The following is a 17,102-nucleotide window of genomic DNA, read 5'->3' on the forward strand; positions in this document are numbered from 1 at the left end:
GAAATGGCCTGTTAGGTATAAATTTTTAAAAAAAAGTATTTTTAAACGTTTCATTTAAAAAATAATTAGATATGCAGCACAGGCCCTTCCAGCCCACAAGTCCGTGCTGCCCAAATGCACCAGTTCACCTACGTCCTCTGTTTTTGATGGATGGGAGAAAGCCAGAGAACCCAAAGGGAACCGAGGTGCTCAAAGGGAGAAGGTACAAACTCCTTGCAGGCGGTGGTGGATTTGAACCCGGGTCGCTGGTGCTGTAACAGCGTTGTGCATTTTCTATACTTCCGCTAAATTTTCAGATAGAGCTACTCTGAACTGCAATTATAGATTGTATGCAGGTATGCAGGCAAACAATTTTTGGTTCTGATGAAGGATCCAATTAGTAATATTGTATCGGTTTCTCTCTCCTGATGCTGCCCTTCTCTTCAACTTTGCTTTGGACATTACTATTCAAAGTTTAATACCCGTGAATAGATAAGTGAAGAATTGTATGGCCCAGATTCAATTCCTGGGATTGTAGGCTAATCCAGGCAGCATGGACTCATGGGCTGGAAGGGCCCGCTTCCATCCTGTACATCTAAATTAATAATAATATTTTGCATTAAAAGATTTTGCTGAAGGATCACTGAGTTAGTAAGAAGAGAAAGTTTACCCTTGTTTAAGTTTAGAAAACAATAGACATCATGACTTTGACTCATGGGTGAAATTTGAAGATCTTTATGCCTTATTTTCATAGGATGTAAATGCTTTTAATGAGATTGGATGTATTTACTCTTCCAGATGAGATATGGGTTTACCCTTGTGTGGTTTTTTTTGGATTCACGGTAGAAATCCAAAACTACAAAATATATGTAACCCTAGGGTTAAGCTGCTCAGATTTTTTTTGTTAGTTGTTTTTTTATATTTGAGTAGGTTAAGTGGGTTTTTTAAAAATACAATATTTCTGATCTTTTTTCATTTTCACCCATTGCAGTGGAGGGAGGAATCGAGTTTATACTGTTTGAAGTTTTAGATTCATATGTGATACTGTATTTTCAGTTTCGTTCCCTTTTCTTCATTGTATTTCTTATTAAAACCAATAAAAAAGATTGAAAAATTAAAAAAAGAAAATTTACTTTGAAAAAGGACCTTGTTTTTTGTTTAAATGAAACTACAATACATGCACAAAGTCCACTGGAGTACTGAGTCCCAGTTCTGTACCTGCACATCCAACTGGGAAAGATGCAAAGGCTTTGGAAGAATTTTGAGAAGTAGTGAGGGATTTGAAGACCTTTATGCCTTATTTTCATAGGATGTAAATGTTTTTAATGAGATTGGATGTATTTACTCTTCCAGATGAGATATGGGTTTACCCTTTGTGTGGTTTTTTTTGGATTCACCAAATGTATAAACTGGAAAACCTGACAGTGCCCTCCTTGAGGCAAGGATGATGAAAATGTTTAAATCCATGAAATATTTAAATAGAACAAGCGAAAGAAGTCCTTTAAATGATTGACAGAATTACCAGAGGTGACATGAGGAAGTCTGCAGATGCTGGGGTTGAAAGCAATGCGCAAATGTGCTGGAGAAACCCAGCGGCGCCCATGGGAAGTAAAGTGAACCAACATTTCAGGCCTGGACCCTTCATCAAATATATCCTGACAAAGGGCCCAGGCTTGAAAATTGCCTGAAACTTTCCTTCCCAGGGACAGTGTGTGACCTGTTGAGTTTCTCCAGCACGTTTGTGTGACGCCTATGGAAAAGTCTTTGCTTGCATTGGACAGTTGGGATCGAGAATAACAATGCTGGAAAACGGGTTGGGCAGCATCTATGGAGAGAGAGAAAAAGCCAACATACATTTGAAGCAATGGTTTTTCTTCTGAATTTTAGAATTTGGACTATTTTATTGATAAGATCATGGGCAGAGATCCTAAACAGCAATTTAATTAACATTTAACAAATTGCATCAACGTTTAAAGAATTGCTGTTATTCAGGGAGTGGGACCACTTGGATTATTTCTCATGGGACTTTTTGGGTAATGTGGCCTCCTTATTGCATCCTATTTCATGAAAAATAAATTTAACAGCAACTCCTTTTTGAAATGTTTACACAAAGAGGGGATCAGGCTGAATTATAACGAGCAGGCTGTCAAATTAACGACCTGATTTTTATCATTAAGGCTTGCATAGGATTAACGTCATTAGCTGAGGAACCAGAGGGTGATTTCACACACATGATACCTTGGCCAAGCAGCCGAGTGTCATCAGGAGGCCAATGAACCTGAACATTTGTTCTGAAAAATGGGAGGAAGATGGAGAACAAATACAAATTCTTCAGCAATAATCTTCTTTGGATCCCAAGTTGGAGATCCTGCCGACAGCCTTCCTGAAGATAATCTGAGGGAGAAGTGTAATCGTTCCTCAACTAGATTGAAATCATGGATTTGAATGGGAGGTGATATACCATGGATTGGATCCGGCTGGTAACTTTGAGACTCCAAGGCAAATCTCTTCCTGATCCAGTAAATCCATCAGGAAATATTATAGTATACATCAAATAAAGCCATGGTCATTCTAGGCCATGTATATTTAAAGGAGATTGATTGCAGCAAAGGGAGAGAAAAATCCTCCCTCTCAGTAAAAAAGATCACCTTAGTTTCTTTTCTCAAGATATCCTTGTTCTTTATCCACATTTAGTTGCTTTGCACTCTTTAGCAGTGGGGGAAAAAATCTTCTTCTTTGGCTTGGCTTTGCGGACGAAGATTTATGGAGGGGTGTGTCCACGTCTGCTGCAGGCTCGTTGGTGACTGACAAGTCCGATACGGGACAGGCAGGCACTGTTGCAGCGGTTGCAAGGGAAAATTGGTTGGTTGGGGTTGGGTGTTGGGTTTTTCCTCCTTTGTCTTTTGTCAGTGAGGTGGGCTCTGCGGTCTTCTTCAAAGGAGGTTGCTGCCCGTCGAACTGTGAGGCGCCAAGATGCACTGTTGGAGGCGATATCAGCCCACTGGCGGTGGTCAATGTGGCAGGCACCAAGAGATTTCTTTAAGCAGTCCTTGTACCTCTTCTTTGGTGCACCTCTGTCTCGGTGGCCAGTGGACAGGTTGCCATAGAACACGATCTTGGGAAGGCGATGATCCTCCATTCTGGAGACGTGACCCACCCAGCGCAGTTGGGTCTTCAGCAGCATGGATTCGATGCTTGCGGACTCTGCCAGCTCGAGTACTTCGATGTGGGTGATGAAGTATTTCCAATGAATGTTGAGGATGGAGTGGAGACAACGCTGGTGGAAGCGTTCTAGGAGCCGTAGGTGATGCCGGTGGAGGAACCATGATACGGAGCCGACAGGAGCGTGGGTATGACAACGACTCTGTACACGCTGATCTTTGTGTGTTTCTTCAGGTGATTGTTTTTCCAGACTCTTTTGTGTAGTCTTCCAATGGCGCTATTTGCCTTGGTGAGTCTGTTGTCTATCCTCTTTGTCGATCCTTGCATCAGATGAAATGGTGCAGCCGAGGTAGGTAAACTGGTTGACCATTTTGAGTTCAGTGTGCCCGATGGAGATGTGGGGAGGCTGGTGGTCATGGTGGGGAGCTGGCTGATGGAGGACCTCAGTTTTCTTCAGGCTGACTTCCAGGCCAAACATTTTGGCAGTTTCCGCAAAACAGGACGTCATGCGCTGGAGCTGGCTCTGAATGGGCAACTAAAGCGGCATCGTCTGCAAAGAGTAGTTCACGGACAAGTTGCTCTTGTGTCTTGGTGTGAGCTTGCAGGCACCTCAGATTGAAGAGACGGCCATCCGTGTGTTACCGGATGTAAACACCGTCTTCATTGTTGAGGTCTTGTTTCAGCATCATGCTGAAGAAGATACTAAAGAGGGTTGGTGCGAGGACGCAGCCTTGCTTCACACCGTTGTCAATGGAGAAGGGTTCGGAGAGCTCATTGCTGTATCTGACCCGACCTTGTTGGTTTTCGTGCAGTTGGATAACCATGTTGAAGAACTTGAGGGATAATCCGAGGTGCTCTAGTATTTGCCAAAGCCCTTTTCTGCTCATGGTGTCAAAGACTTTGGTGAGGTCAACAAAGGTGATGTAGAGTCCTTTGTTTTGTTCTCTGCACTTTTCTTGGAGCTGTCTGAGGGCAAAGACCATGTCAGTAGTTCCTCTGTTTGCGCGAAAGCAACACTGTGATTCTGGGAGGACATTTTCGGCGACACTAGGTATTAGTCTATTAAGGAGAATCCTAGCGAAGATTTTGCCTGCAATGGAGAGCAGCGTGATTCCCCTGTAGTTTGAGCAGTCTGATTTCTCGTCTTTGTTTTTGTACAGGGTGATGATGATAGCATCACGAAGGTCCTGAGGCAGCTTTCCTTGGTCCCAGCAGAGCATGAAAAACTCATGCAGTTTGGTATGCAGAGCTTTGCCGCCAGCCTTCCAGACCTCTGGGGGGGGGGGATTCCATCCATACCTGCTGCTTTGCCACTTTTCAGTTGCCTTATATGTCTCTTCCCGGGTAAGGACCTCATCCAGCTCTAGTCTCAAGGGTTGTTGAGGGAGCTGGAGCAGGGCGGATTCTTGGATTGAGCGGTTGGCACTGAAAAGGGATTGGAAGTGTTCTGACCATCGATTGGGGATGGAGATCTTGTCACTGAGGAGGACTTCGCCATCTGAGCTGCGCAGAGGGCTTTGGACTTGGGGTGAGGGGCCGTACACAGCCTTTAGTATCTCATAAAAACCCCTGAAGTCGCCAATGTTGGCGCTAAGATGGGTTCGTTTGGCGAGGCTAGTCCACCACTCATATTGGATCTCCCGGAGTTTGCGCTGAAGGTGCCTGCATGCGAGACGGAAGGCTCGTTTTTTCTAATAAATAATGAAAACACATAATCCTTGAATGCCCACAAGCAGTTGACACTTACATTTAATTCCTCCATGGTGAGATACTGGAGCATTGACGAAAGGTAACTCTTTTGAAATCACACAGTCATCACTGCAAAGAAAAGCAAAGTGAAAATATATCTGAAATAAATGACACCTGCTTACGTGCAGATAACACCTTCAAAGCTGCTTCACAATGTGTCGGTTTCTGAGTTGTGAGGACTGATTGCTGAACGCTTTGTTACAGAGGCAAAATTAAAGGAGAAACCTAAAAAGGGAGCAGAGACAGATTCAAGTCGAGGATCCCAGAATTTTATCATTGCCAATCTCCCCTCCTCCCCAGCTTCTGTTGCATACCAGGGTTGTCCGGTGCTGCCTGTAAGAAATTTGTACATTCTCCCTGTGTCCGTGTGGGTTTTCTCTAGTGCTCCGGTTTCCCCCCCACCATGCTTCAAAGGTACAGGGGTTATAGGACAATTGGGCGGCATGGGGTCATAGGCTGGAAGGGCATGTTACTGTGTTGTTTGTCTAAAATTAAATTTAATAGTTTGCTTCTACATTTATTGAACATTGACAATTATGTCACAGATTTTTAGGAAACTCAAAGTGTGGTGAAAAAGGCAACTGGTGGCATGGGAGTACAAAGGCCTAGATATATTTAAGAAAAATGGATGTGCAAGAGGTGAGAATTGGAAGAACATTGACGTTTTCAACACTTTACTTTCGAGATTACAGAATCTTCACTATTCGCCTTCGACAATTTTACAGCCAGGATTACAGTATCTTCAGTATTTATTTGAAATCCAATATTAATTTTAGATTGTAATGTTCCCCGTGTCATATACTTGGATTCTTTCCCTCCTGACTGCAGTGCAAACAAAGATGGTTTAGAAATGGAACCAGCTGACATTGATGCTCTCTTGGCATTGGTGCTCTGTCATTCCTCATCTCCTTGCCTATCTGGTGAATGAGGCAACACAATTATAAACCAGAGTGCTTTCCTTGCTGGTATGGTGAAAGTTCTACAGTGCATAGGATCCCCAGTCACATGGCCCAGTTTATAGCAAGTTTCTTCCCTTTTTGAGACAAATGGAAATGCTTTAATGCAAACATACAAGCAGCCTAGCAACCACACGTTGCCTGATGTGCAACAAAGTCTGAGGGTAGAGTGCACTGGTAAAATCTCAAGCTAGTCATCTGTGTAAAATGGTATGAGCAAATCTCCTACTCACACGTGGGCAAGAAGTAGAAACACAGCAAATAAGTTCAGTTTCCAAGGTAACCACACAGTTAATCATTTACTAAAATTCCATTTCAGTCAAACTTATAGCTTAACAAAGCACCATTTTTTAAACATTTTTTGTTTGTTTTCTAGATCCTGCATTTTGTAGTTTTCAAAGAAAATACGTTTGCAGCTATTTTCGGCCATATGACGTCGGAGAAGCAAAGGCTGGAGACGCTGGCATCTGGAGCAAGCAATGAGGAGCTGGAGGACATCAGTGGGTCAGGCAACATCCATGGATAGAAATGGTAGGTCAACATTTTGGGTCAGAACCCTTTATCAAGGATAAAGTGAAAGGAGGGTGATATCATGCATATGAAGGGGGAAAGAGGCTGATGAGGTGCCAGGGTATTGGAGAGTAAGCGTGAGAGTTGGAGAGAGAGATAGTGGGAGAGACTACTGAGAAGGTTGAGGTGAAGGTAAGAATAGGGGTGAAGGTAAGAATGGGAATAGATAGAGGTGGGGGGTGGGAGGGACCTAAAATTAGAAAATTGATTTTCATGCCATTATCTTTAAGGGTTTCCAAGATAAACAGGCTGTACTGTTCCTCATGTTTAAATCTGACATTACCCTGCCCCTGGATGATATGTCTGTGTGGGAATGGTGAAGGAACATGGTCTGTGGGAACCTGGAGTTGGGGTTGCCCTCCGAGGGTGAGACAAGTGCATGGCCATCATAGTTGCTGTCTGTTGCATTTAAGTTTCCAAAATTTGATTCTTTGCAGCCAATGCAGCAAGATTTCGGATGTGGGGTCCAGTACGTTGTCACCTTGATGAATCGTATGTTTTGGGTAAGCAAACTTCCTCATCCATTCATTCAAACGCCAGCATATGGAATGCATTTTCTGAACATCACTGATCATTTTTGACAAGGTAACACACAACTATGTTCCTAATATAAATCACTATTTTAGTTTTGGCCATGCAGACTGGCTATACAGTCTGGCTATTTGTTCTTACAACCATACAGTATGGGGATTGGGAGTTAGTGGTCCTCCTGACCACAAGAGGGCATCAGAGGCAAATGTTCCACCTCAGGTTAGATGCCAAATGGATGTCCCACAAGTGCATGAGCAATGTTCCTTCTGATGAACAGTAGTCAGCGTGCGCAAAAATCTTTGGTGGTACAATTTTTTTCCCTGTGACAGTAGTATGCGCACACTGAATGCTTGTGCAAATGTAAACATAAAATTGTTTGAAGATCATTTTGGCGCAGCCTATCTCTCATAGCGAATAAAATTCTATTGGAATATTTTTGTAATACATGTACAGTTGCATTCTACAAAGTAACGTATTTAGTTAAAATTTTATTCTATACTTTGAACTACTTTTCTCAGTTTGATGTTCCATTAAATAAAACGTCAATGAGTATTTCTTATTTTTATCTGATGCAATGTCTAAATAAATTAATAACAATAATGCCCATCAAACTTTACGATATGAATACTGTCCGCCAAACATGGCTGCAGCTGTTTAAACCGGAACAGTTAATTAGTGATGTGCAAATGTAGCACTGTATTTGTAAACCTGACTAACTAGTTAGCAGAAGCAGTTAGCTAAGAGATTATTTTCAATAATTATTAAATACTACATTATTTTAGGTAACTAACCTTTAGCGTGCACATTCATTTCCTTTGCGCACAGCTTAGAGGGAGGCTCGTGAGTGGTTAATTAATACAAAAGGACCCAAGTTTCTATATTACAATAGAAAAACATCACACACACAAGGCCATTCCACCCATCCAGTTCATGCTGGCTGCCAGAGGAGCACTTGTCTATCAGCTCCCCTATTGCCTTAATGTGTAGCTTCATGCTCAAGGTATGGCACAAAGTGAGAGACAGTGATAAAATCACTTAAAGTGCAGTATCTTTTGTGCAATTGATGGCACAGAAAATGATTTGTTATGGGATACTGACGATGAAGCTGACACAGCCTCATCAGGTTCAGAGAGTATGGATGTGCTTGCTGCCGTTTTTGCTTCCGACAATGATAAGCGAGAGGGATTTGGAAGGGTGCTAATTGTGTTGTTGTTTTCAATAAAAAATCTCAATGAAAATCTGTGCCACAGTTGGGGTTCTTTTTTAGGCTTTTTTCAAGGGTCGACTTATACACTGAATCGGTTTATCAAGGGTCAACCGAAATATATGGTAACTTTCCCTACTCCATATTACTAAAAGGACAAACTTCATGGTTTATAAATTGCAACTCGATTATATCCCAATCAGCTCCCAATATGGCATTTATGGGCCATCCTGTGAGATTATTGCAGGAAAATGGCTTCTTTTGATATTTCTATCAACTTAATCAACATCCGTTTGAACTCCATAAGTCGAGGCTGATAAACACATCTTTCTCTTTTGTACACTGCAGTGCACACCTGGAATGTTCTGGAATTACCCCCGTGTTCATGCTACTGCTTCTGAAGAAATGCATTGCACGATCACCGTGCATTTCCATGGAGCTCAGCCAGTTGCTTGCTTTCTGTTCATTGCAATATGTACGGTTTACTAAAGGAAGGTGGATGCCTTATCCATAATAAAAAGGAAGTCTGAAATCGAGCACAGGGCAGATTCTGAAAATACAGGGGGGTTGGGGGGGGAAATAAACAAAGAGAAAAAAAAGGTCAGAAATACACAATGGGTCATAGAATTGCCTGCTGAAAAATGCACCACATTTGTTGCACAGAAGAAACCCATGGTTAACGTTTTAGGTCAATGACCTTTCAAACAAAAACTCTCTTCCCCACAAAGCTGCAGATTGCTTCCAGCAGTTTCTATTTTATTTATTTCCATTCCCATCTGAATTGACATCTTTTCTGTGTTTTGTACTTTGCAGTGGACCGGCACACTTCCAAAAACTTACTGTAAACAGCAGTGAAAACTTCAGCAAGAGCTCGGCACTGCATTCGAAAATGGAATTAAAGAATGCATGTTACCAAAGAAGTTCATTTTAACAGAAGGTAATTGATTAAGATACAGGATTATTCTGGAGAATGTTCAAAGTTCATTTATTGTCAGAGTACATACACGACATCACATGTAACCCCAATATTCTATTTCCTGTGGGCCAGGCAGAATTTCTATTTATCAGGTCGTGTAAACTGTACTCATGAAAGAAACGACCACAAAAAGGAGAAATGATTGTGCATATCCAAAAAAAAATAATATTCATTATTTATACATTCAATGCAGAGCAAGAGTCCTTAAAATGTCTCTAATTGAGTCTATTGTTTAGGAGTCTGATGGTGAGGTAGCAAACATTCGTGAACCTGGTGGGGCGAGTCTTGTGGCACCTACACCTCTTTCCTGATGGCAGCAGCGAGAACAGAGCGGGTGCTGGGTGGTGTGGATCCTTGATGATTGCTGCTGCTCTCCCATGGCAGTGTTCCCTGTGCTCTGTGATCAGTAAGGGATTGCTTAAGTGGTATGTGGGTGGAAAGAAGGAGTTTGAAAACCACTGTTTTAATTGTCCCTAACTGACTCGATATGTGCACGGTTTCATAACTCCAAAGGGAATGGGTCAATGACAATTTTTCTCAAGCAAAATATTTCAGTAACAATCGAGTCTAGAGCAGTGATTCTCTTCCTTCCCTTCCCACTCACTAACCGCAGCACCGATGGCATAGGGATTACTTAAAATGGTATGTGAGTGGAAAGAAAAAGGTTGAGAACCACTGTTGTAGAGGCTTTCCTCTTAACAGCTCAGCAATACCGATGAGCCTTGGTCAATAGAGGTCACAAAAGCGGCAAGCTGCATCAAAGTTCTTGTCTCCACATTTGCCAAGAAGTTCTTGAAAAGCAGACACTTAATGTGTGATAGAACGGTGTTTCTGTTAAGCAAACAAGATTTTATCCTCCAATTACAAGTGACATACTGCAGGTGTGCTGTACCTGTAATTTAAGATTCATGATTCCTTATTGTCATACAGTAAAAGAGTTCCAACATTACACAAAATTTGCTTTAGTCTGCTGGAAGGCGGACAAAGTTTCACCATCAGCGGAATTTGCCAGACGCCACACAGTCCAGTCAAATCATAGGCGACCCGAGTACCAGATCTGGTCAGGAAGCCTTCAGCACTCTCTCACATCTCAGTTCTAATACCTGCTACCCATTCAGCCAGTCTCCAGTAGTCCACAGTCTGGCGTGAGTCCTTTGACCACAGTCGCCAGCATCCGTACGTTCCTCACTTAGAGTTGCCAACAGCCCACTGCTCGTGGGTTCTTCAGCAGCAAAGACCCTGTTAAACCTTCCTGGATCACAAGAAATCACCACCTAATTTTTACTATCGGATGTAAATATTTTCTGGACCTCCGGCCAATGGGAGAAATACTTCACTGGATGTTATCAGAGATTGGCAGTTACACTTCTTTACACTGTCCAAGAGCCAGTTCAGGTAGATGCACTGGTTTTTAGAATCTGATGTAAATCTGTTTAGCTGAAACTTTGTCGGCTTTCAAGGGCAGTCAGTTGGCTCAAGTTGACTTGGCTACATGTTGGATGTAAGACACTAAACCTTTGCTTTAAGATCTAGAAGCAGCTTCTTTTAATGAAACAAACCACATTTAGTTTCCATAGCACATCGACTGCTCTTCCACAAAGCAAGACTCATGGAATCAGATATCACTGGATATCTTAGATTTGGAACCTTTTTCTTCTTAAAAATCCGATGAATGCAACAAAATAAATTGCCTGGAAATGGCAACATTCTACAAGGATCAATCATGAACATTCTTTCACTGATATTGCTTAACAGATTGAATATCTCTAGATATTCCTGTTTTGAGGGTGATTGGCTAATCTATTTTTGTTTCAGAGAGTAAAAACAGATCAGGACACTGAATCTTCTCTCTCACTCCATTGTGCTGTGGACTCTTCACGTTCTGGAGTGCCAACGTGCCCCGATGCAAGAGTCTAAGGTAATGCATTTATTGTCCACTTTGTCGTCTGTACTTGATTCCAACATCTATCGAGAAATCGAATTGTGGACCACCTGTGTTTAGTTTAGTTGAACGATCCTGAGCTTGCCATTGCAAACCACTCTGGTTCTTCATCCCACTCGCATTCTCACCCCTCTGTCTGTGGGCTCCTGAACTATTATCACAAGGCCCAAAGCAAGTTTGAGGAACAATACCTCATCTTCCATCTGCAGTCTCCTAGCCAATCTTAGAGATTTGTTTGCATCAGAACTTACCATTTTAACTCACCTTTTCTCTGTCCAATAGCTACAGCCCTGCTATTAGCAACATACAAAAGGCAAGGAACATAACCACCATAATGACCCATCAACCTATTTGCCTGACCTCGTATTATCACAGCCATTCCCTTTGCCCTATCCATCCTTCTCCCTAGATTCTCTGCAATTTGAAATGACCTCTCTTAACTCTCCTTCACAGTTCTGAAGAAGGGCCTCCTTCTTGATTTCACTTTTCACATTTGCTGCCTGTTTATTTTCTGTTCCCATTTGCTACTTTCTACCATTGCTTTTCCTATTCTCCATCTTTTTAATTTAAATATAAAAATCAGGTTGTGTGAATTGCAAATTAAAAATGCTGGTTCATTGTTCTTTTAACCTCAAAATTGGTATGCGTCTTTAGTTCAGTGGTTTTCAATCTGAGGCGCATGACTCCTTGCACACATCTCTGCTGGTAATTGGGGATTGACAGCACAGAGGACAGAAAAGTATTGCAGGAAACTCGTGATCCAGAAACTTCTGGTATCATTGTGTTCCAGGAAGAGAAAATGGCTGAGAGAATACTTTTGGTGGTGTATAGGGAAGGAAGGGGTGGGGTGGGGTGGGGGGGGGTGGTGGGGGGAAGAAGAGAGAGAGAGAGAGAGAGAGAGAGAGAGAGAGAGAATAAATGTATTGCTAGAAGTCAGGAAGCAGGGGTCTGTGGTACTGTGAAACATGAAAGTCTACAGACGCTATGACTGTAGTCAAATTACAAAAGTCCTGGAGGAACACGGCCGGACTCTCAGCAGCCAGTAAAGATATATTGCAGACGTTTCAGGCCTGAGCCCTTCCTCAAGGTGCGAGAGGGAAAAAAGATAAGTGTCTGAATTAAATGCTTGAGGCAGGTTGGATAGGAGGGAGAAGATAAATGAAGCTTCAATAACATTGATGTAATCTCATTAGAAAGTGCAAAAACAAAGTAAAACACTACCCTGTATGGGAGACTTCAGTCAGACCACCCTGAAGAAGCCTCTGAGAAGCTACCACCAAAACGTCACATGTGAGACCAAGGGACTGCTATACCACCATGAAGAACGCACACCAAGCCATACCACGACCGCACTTCGGCAAGTCGGATCACCTGCCTGTACTTCTACTCCCGGTGTACAAGCAGACCCTGAGGACCACAGCACCAGTGGTGAAGACGGCGAAGGTGTGGACAAGGGAGGTGGAGGAGCGTCTGCAGGACTGCTTTGAATCAGTGGACTGGACCATATTGAAGAATTCATCCATCGACTTGAATGAATATTCCACAGGTGTCACTGACTTCATCAAGACCTGCATTGACGAGTATGCGCACATGTGGAAATACCAGGTGTTTCCCCAATCAGAAGCCCTGGATGAATTGGAGAATCCACAACCTGCTGAGGGTGAGACAAGGGCATTTAAGGCCGGGGATCGAGATCTCTACAAGAAGTCCTGGTACGTCCTGCGGAAGGCCATCTCTGAAGCAAAGTGGCAATTCCGGAGGAAGCCAGAGACAGATACATTACAGTGCAGGACATTACAGCCAACAAAGCGAGGGCGAACACTATTGGTGGCTGTGATGAGCTGAGCAACTTCGATGCCCATTTTGAGAAGAAGAAACAAACAATGGCTACTAGAATCCCTGAAAAGGCCGAGGGCCCTGTGATATCTGTCTCCGAGGTGACATCAGAACATCATTCAAGAGGGTGAACCCTTGCAAGGAGTCAGGCCCTGAAGGCGTACCTGGCAGGGCACTGAAAATATGCGCCAACCAGGTAGCTGGTGTGTTCAGGGATATTTTCAACCTCTCATTGCTGCAGTCAGAGGTTCCCACCAGCCACCAGCTTCAATCAAGAAGAGTAGCGTGGGCTACTTCAACAACTACCCCTGAGTAGTATTAACTTCTACTGTGATTAAATGCTTCGAGAGGTTGGTCATGGGTAGAATTAATACATACCTTCATCAAAATCTGGACCCACTGCAATTCGCCTGTCATCACAATTGCTCCGCGGCAGATGAAATATCACTGGCTCTCCACTCAGCACTGAGGTGTCTGAGGAGATTTGGTCTGTCACCGAAGACTCTTGTAAACTTCTACAGGCGTACTGTGGAGAGCATTCTGGCTGGCTGCATCACTGCCTGGTATGGTGACGCCAACTCTCAGCACAAGGATGAACTCCAGAGGATTGTTAACTCGGCCTGTTATGTCACGGGCACCAGACTTCACTCCATGGAGGACATCGACATGAGGCGATGTCTTAAAAAAAAGCAGCTTCTATCCTCAAAGACATCCACCACCCAGACCATGCCTTCTTCACTCTACTACTGTCGGGAAAAAGGTACAGGAGCTAGAGGACAAGCACTCAGCGGCACAAGGACAGCTTCTTTCATGTTGCCATCAGATTCCTGAATGATCAGTGAACCAAAGACACTGCCTCACTTTTCGTGGACTATTAATGTTATTATTATTTGTTAATAAATAATAAATAAATACATTTAATTAATAAATAAAATGTTTTATTTTTCATAGTAATGTCGTAAAGTCGTTACAATATGCATTTTTGCACAATGACACTGCCAAAAAAACACCAAATTTCATGACTTGTTAGTGACAATAAATCCTGATTTTCATTCTTTTGCACTGGTATTGGAGATGTTGGTAATGCATAGAAATCCCAAGGACAATCCTGATGCCTCAGATTGTCCATGTTGCAATAAGGTGATTATTGGCAATGGGCGCAGGGTACTTTCCCCAGATGTGAAGAAAGAGCCTTAATTCAACATTTGAGAAACACTGTTTAAAATTCACTATGTCATGTTGAATCTTGTATTTCATTTTTCCTGATTATTTACAGCGTAGGGGTTAGCGCAACACTGTTAAAGCGCCAGCGACCAGGACTGGGGTTCGAATGCCATACTGCCTACAAAGAGCTTGAATGTTCTCCCGTGTCTGAGTGGGTTTTCTCCAGGCCTTCCAGTTTCCTTTCAAAACCTACTGGGGGAGTTTGCAGGTCAATTAAGTGTCATTAGGGCAGCACAAGCTCGTGGGCCGAAAGGGCCTGTTACCATTTCTGTACCTCTAAAATTGAAATCTAAACTGACGAGGTCAAGATTTATGTTCTGTGAAATCGTTCCTCTTTTAAAAATAATTGTCAGAACTATTTCAAAAGACTGCTTTGTCAAATACTTTTAAGTTGATGAAATGCAATGTTGATTCTGGTTAAAAAATACATTCAGTTATTTGTAAATTGTAATTGCATTGGAAAAGCTCCTACAACCTGCAGGTGCAAGGGTGATTATTGAGCTGAACAGTCATCGTGACCTGCTGAGCTCCAAAAGACAAACAGGAATGCCAGAAGATCAGCAGCGAGGCAATATGTCAAGCTTGCAGCAGACAGCAGTCAGTAATGAAAGCTGACTGCTATAGAAGCAGTGTCATTAACCCAACACATTGCAGGTGGAGTAACAGTGACCCCAGCTTTGAACCTCACAGTAGAAGTTGCTCCCAACTATTTGTGAGAAAGCTTAAGGTCAAGAAAATGTTATTCTCGTTGATGTGAATCAGAGATTTAAAAAAAAAATCCCTAGAGAGTTCAAGATGTCAACAGGCAAGATGTGGAGCACAAGATTCTCTGGAGAATACAAATGTTAAAGGATGGTTTTCAAAACCAGAACCATTTAAAATACATTTATGCAGTACACAAGTAAATATGTTAGAGTCATAAATATGAATAATAACATCCATCCATAATTACGCCAAGCACATGGTAGTTAGTTGGCAGTCTTCAATGGGAACCTGGCACATGTTATGATGTGACCAAGTTTCTTTAAGGCATGACAGGTGCTCACTCTCCCTATCACATTCATAGGCAGACGACGTCCCACAACTGGCAAGGAAAATAAAAACAGCTCATCAGAGTGAGAGAAAAGAAAAAAAACCAAGACACATGTTGTCAAACCTGCTAATTAGTGATTGCTAGCACAGAGGACAGTAAGTTTGCAGAAACTTCTGGACTCCAGGAAGGGAAAATGACTGAGGGGAGACTTTTGGTGGTGGGGGAGAGAGAGAGAGAGAGAGAGAGAGAGAGAGAGAGAGAGAGAAAAGCCGGCCTGAGCCTTTCCCCAAGGTATGAGTGAAAAAAGGCAAACATCTGAATTAAATGCTGGGGAAAGAATGGAAGGGGGAAAGAGTAAAGACCTTCGGACAAAAAGGTATAAACTAGATATGATGAGGAAAGGTGAGAATTGATTTTGGCTCTGTGAAAGGAAGCAAAAGGAACAGAGAGAGAGAGAGAAAACTAAAGAAGTCAATGTTAATGCCATCCTGTTGGAGGGTGCCCAGATGGAAGATGAGTTGACACAGAAATGTCAATAACTGGAGAAGACACAGCAGAGCTAGACTAGGATACCTTGAGCACAACAAAATCACAGCTTAAGAGTAACAAGGGTCAAAATAGCAACTCAAACCTTGCAGTGAAGTAGTGTGTTGTCCTGAAGGCTTGGTCCCACCTCCTGGCCCCGCCCCCATTGGCTCACTTATACATATGTAGCCAAGGTGCGTTGAACTGAGCACAAGAACCTTATATGGCGAGAGTCAATATGCTCTTCTTCCTAACGACACTTTGGTTCATATTTATCACACCCTCACTAATCTGGTAGCTCAACAGAGTGCCTCTGTTTTATTCACTGAAGCAGTGCAGAAATTGAAGGAATATTTCAATCCCAGCCATTTCAAACAGAGAAAGGTCATTATTCCTTTACGTGGAATCAAAGAGTAAATGACTACGTCATTGAATTGTCTGAATACATTCTTCAATACTCTTTTGGCAAATTCTGAAGTTATACACTGAGCAAAATGCTTGCAGGTGGTTTAACTCATGAGTTATACACACAGAATCTTACATTCGCCTTGGATTTCAAAATTTCAATCTTCTTGGAAATGGCACGTAAAGACTCGGATTTTCATTCATCATCCACACAATGTATCTAATTCATAGTTAAGACAGCAGCATGAAAACACAATTCCCAAAACATGGCTGTTGTCACGTGGGCGAGAGTGGTGAACATTCTTGCGACAGGCCATTCACCACATATCTGTCCATTTTCACTGACAAAGATCGTATGTGTCAGAAGAGACCTATGTAGCGATGGGATACAAAATTGTACTGGCAATGTGACCCTTTCAGAGAGAGGAAATTTGTCCATCAGTATATATGGGCTTGCACATTACCTTCACCACTGACGAAGCAGTGGCAGCGACATTTCACAGTCAATTATCTAAAGGACCTGCAGAATGCCCATAAACAGTAGATTGTTCATTATAACCACGGAGCTAAATCACCACACAAACAGAATTTCCAATATTTCTAGCTGACCACATGAAATGACCAACATTTCTGAGCGAGCAAGGATCGACTAAGAAAACTAGCAATTCGTTAAAAAGGCAATGTGAAATCATGCTTGGATTCGTTATTAATATTTCTTCAAGGATGCTTGAGCTGGCAGCGATGGGTATAAAAAAGGCCCACGTCTGCATCAAGCCTGATGCCAAATAAATATATCGCACCATATTTGCTGAATAAAAGTCATGCGGAAGAACCAGTCATACTGAAGAAATGTTCTAGTGATGACTTAGAAGGAATAGACAACTCTAATTGAGGTCATAACCCAGGCTGAGAAGACTTGAGATTATGCGACAATCATAAATCAGGCGAATGATAACAAACAGTACTCATCACTGACCTCCTAATATCTTCATGTAGCCAAAATCTTCACC

General features: G+C 42.4%; 1 protein-coding gene and 2 long non-coding RNA genes across 3 annotated transcripts in view; 2 read left to right on the top strand and 1 right to left on the bottom strand.

Moving 5' to 3' along the window:
• The window catches only part of LOC138754548 (uncharacterized), a 43,504-nt gene extending 37,140 nt beyond the window's left edge, over window positions 1-6,364 (top strand). Inside the window, exon 4 of the long non-coding RNA XR_011351819.1 lies at window positions 6,223-6,364. This is a non-coding gene — a long non-coding RNA (uncharacterized lncRNA). The remainder of the gene's footprint in view (window positions 1-6,222) is intronic.
• prdm2a (PR domain containing 2, with ZNF domain a) overlaps window positions 1-17,102 on the bottom strand; it is a 132,875-nt gene that overhangs the window by 85,544 nt on the left and 30,229 nt on the right. The window contains exon 3 of the mRNA XM_069918969.1: window positions 4,889-4,959. Coding sequence (XP_069775070.1) covers window positions 4,889-4,921 — 33 coding nt within the window. The 5' untranslated portion in view covers window positions 4,922-4,959. The remainder of the gene's footprint in view (window positions 1-4,888; window positions 4,960-17,102) is intronic.
• LOC138754547 (uncharacterized) overlaps window positions 6,853-17,102 on the top strand; it is a 29,078-nt gene continuing 18,828 nt past the window's right edge. The window contains exons 1-3 of the long non-coding RNA XR_011351818.1: window positions 6,853-6,919; window positions 8,965-9,088; window positions 10,943-11,045. This is a non-coding gene — a long non-coding RNA (uncharacterized lncRNA). The remainder of the gene's footprint in view (window positions 6,920-8,964; window positions 9,089-10,942; window positions 11,046-17,102) is intronic.

This window comes from Narcine bancroftii, chromosome 2, assembly GCF_036971445.1.
Source record: "Narcine bancroftii isolate sNarBan1 chromosome 2, sNarBan1.hap1, whole genome shotgun sequence".
Lineage (NCBI taxonomy): Eukaryota > Metazoa > Chordata > Chondrichthyes > Torpediniformes > Narcinidae > Narcine > Narcine bancroftii.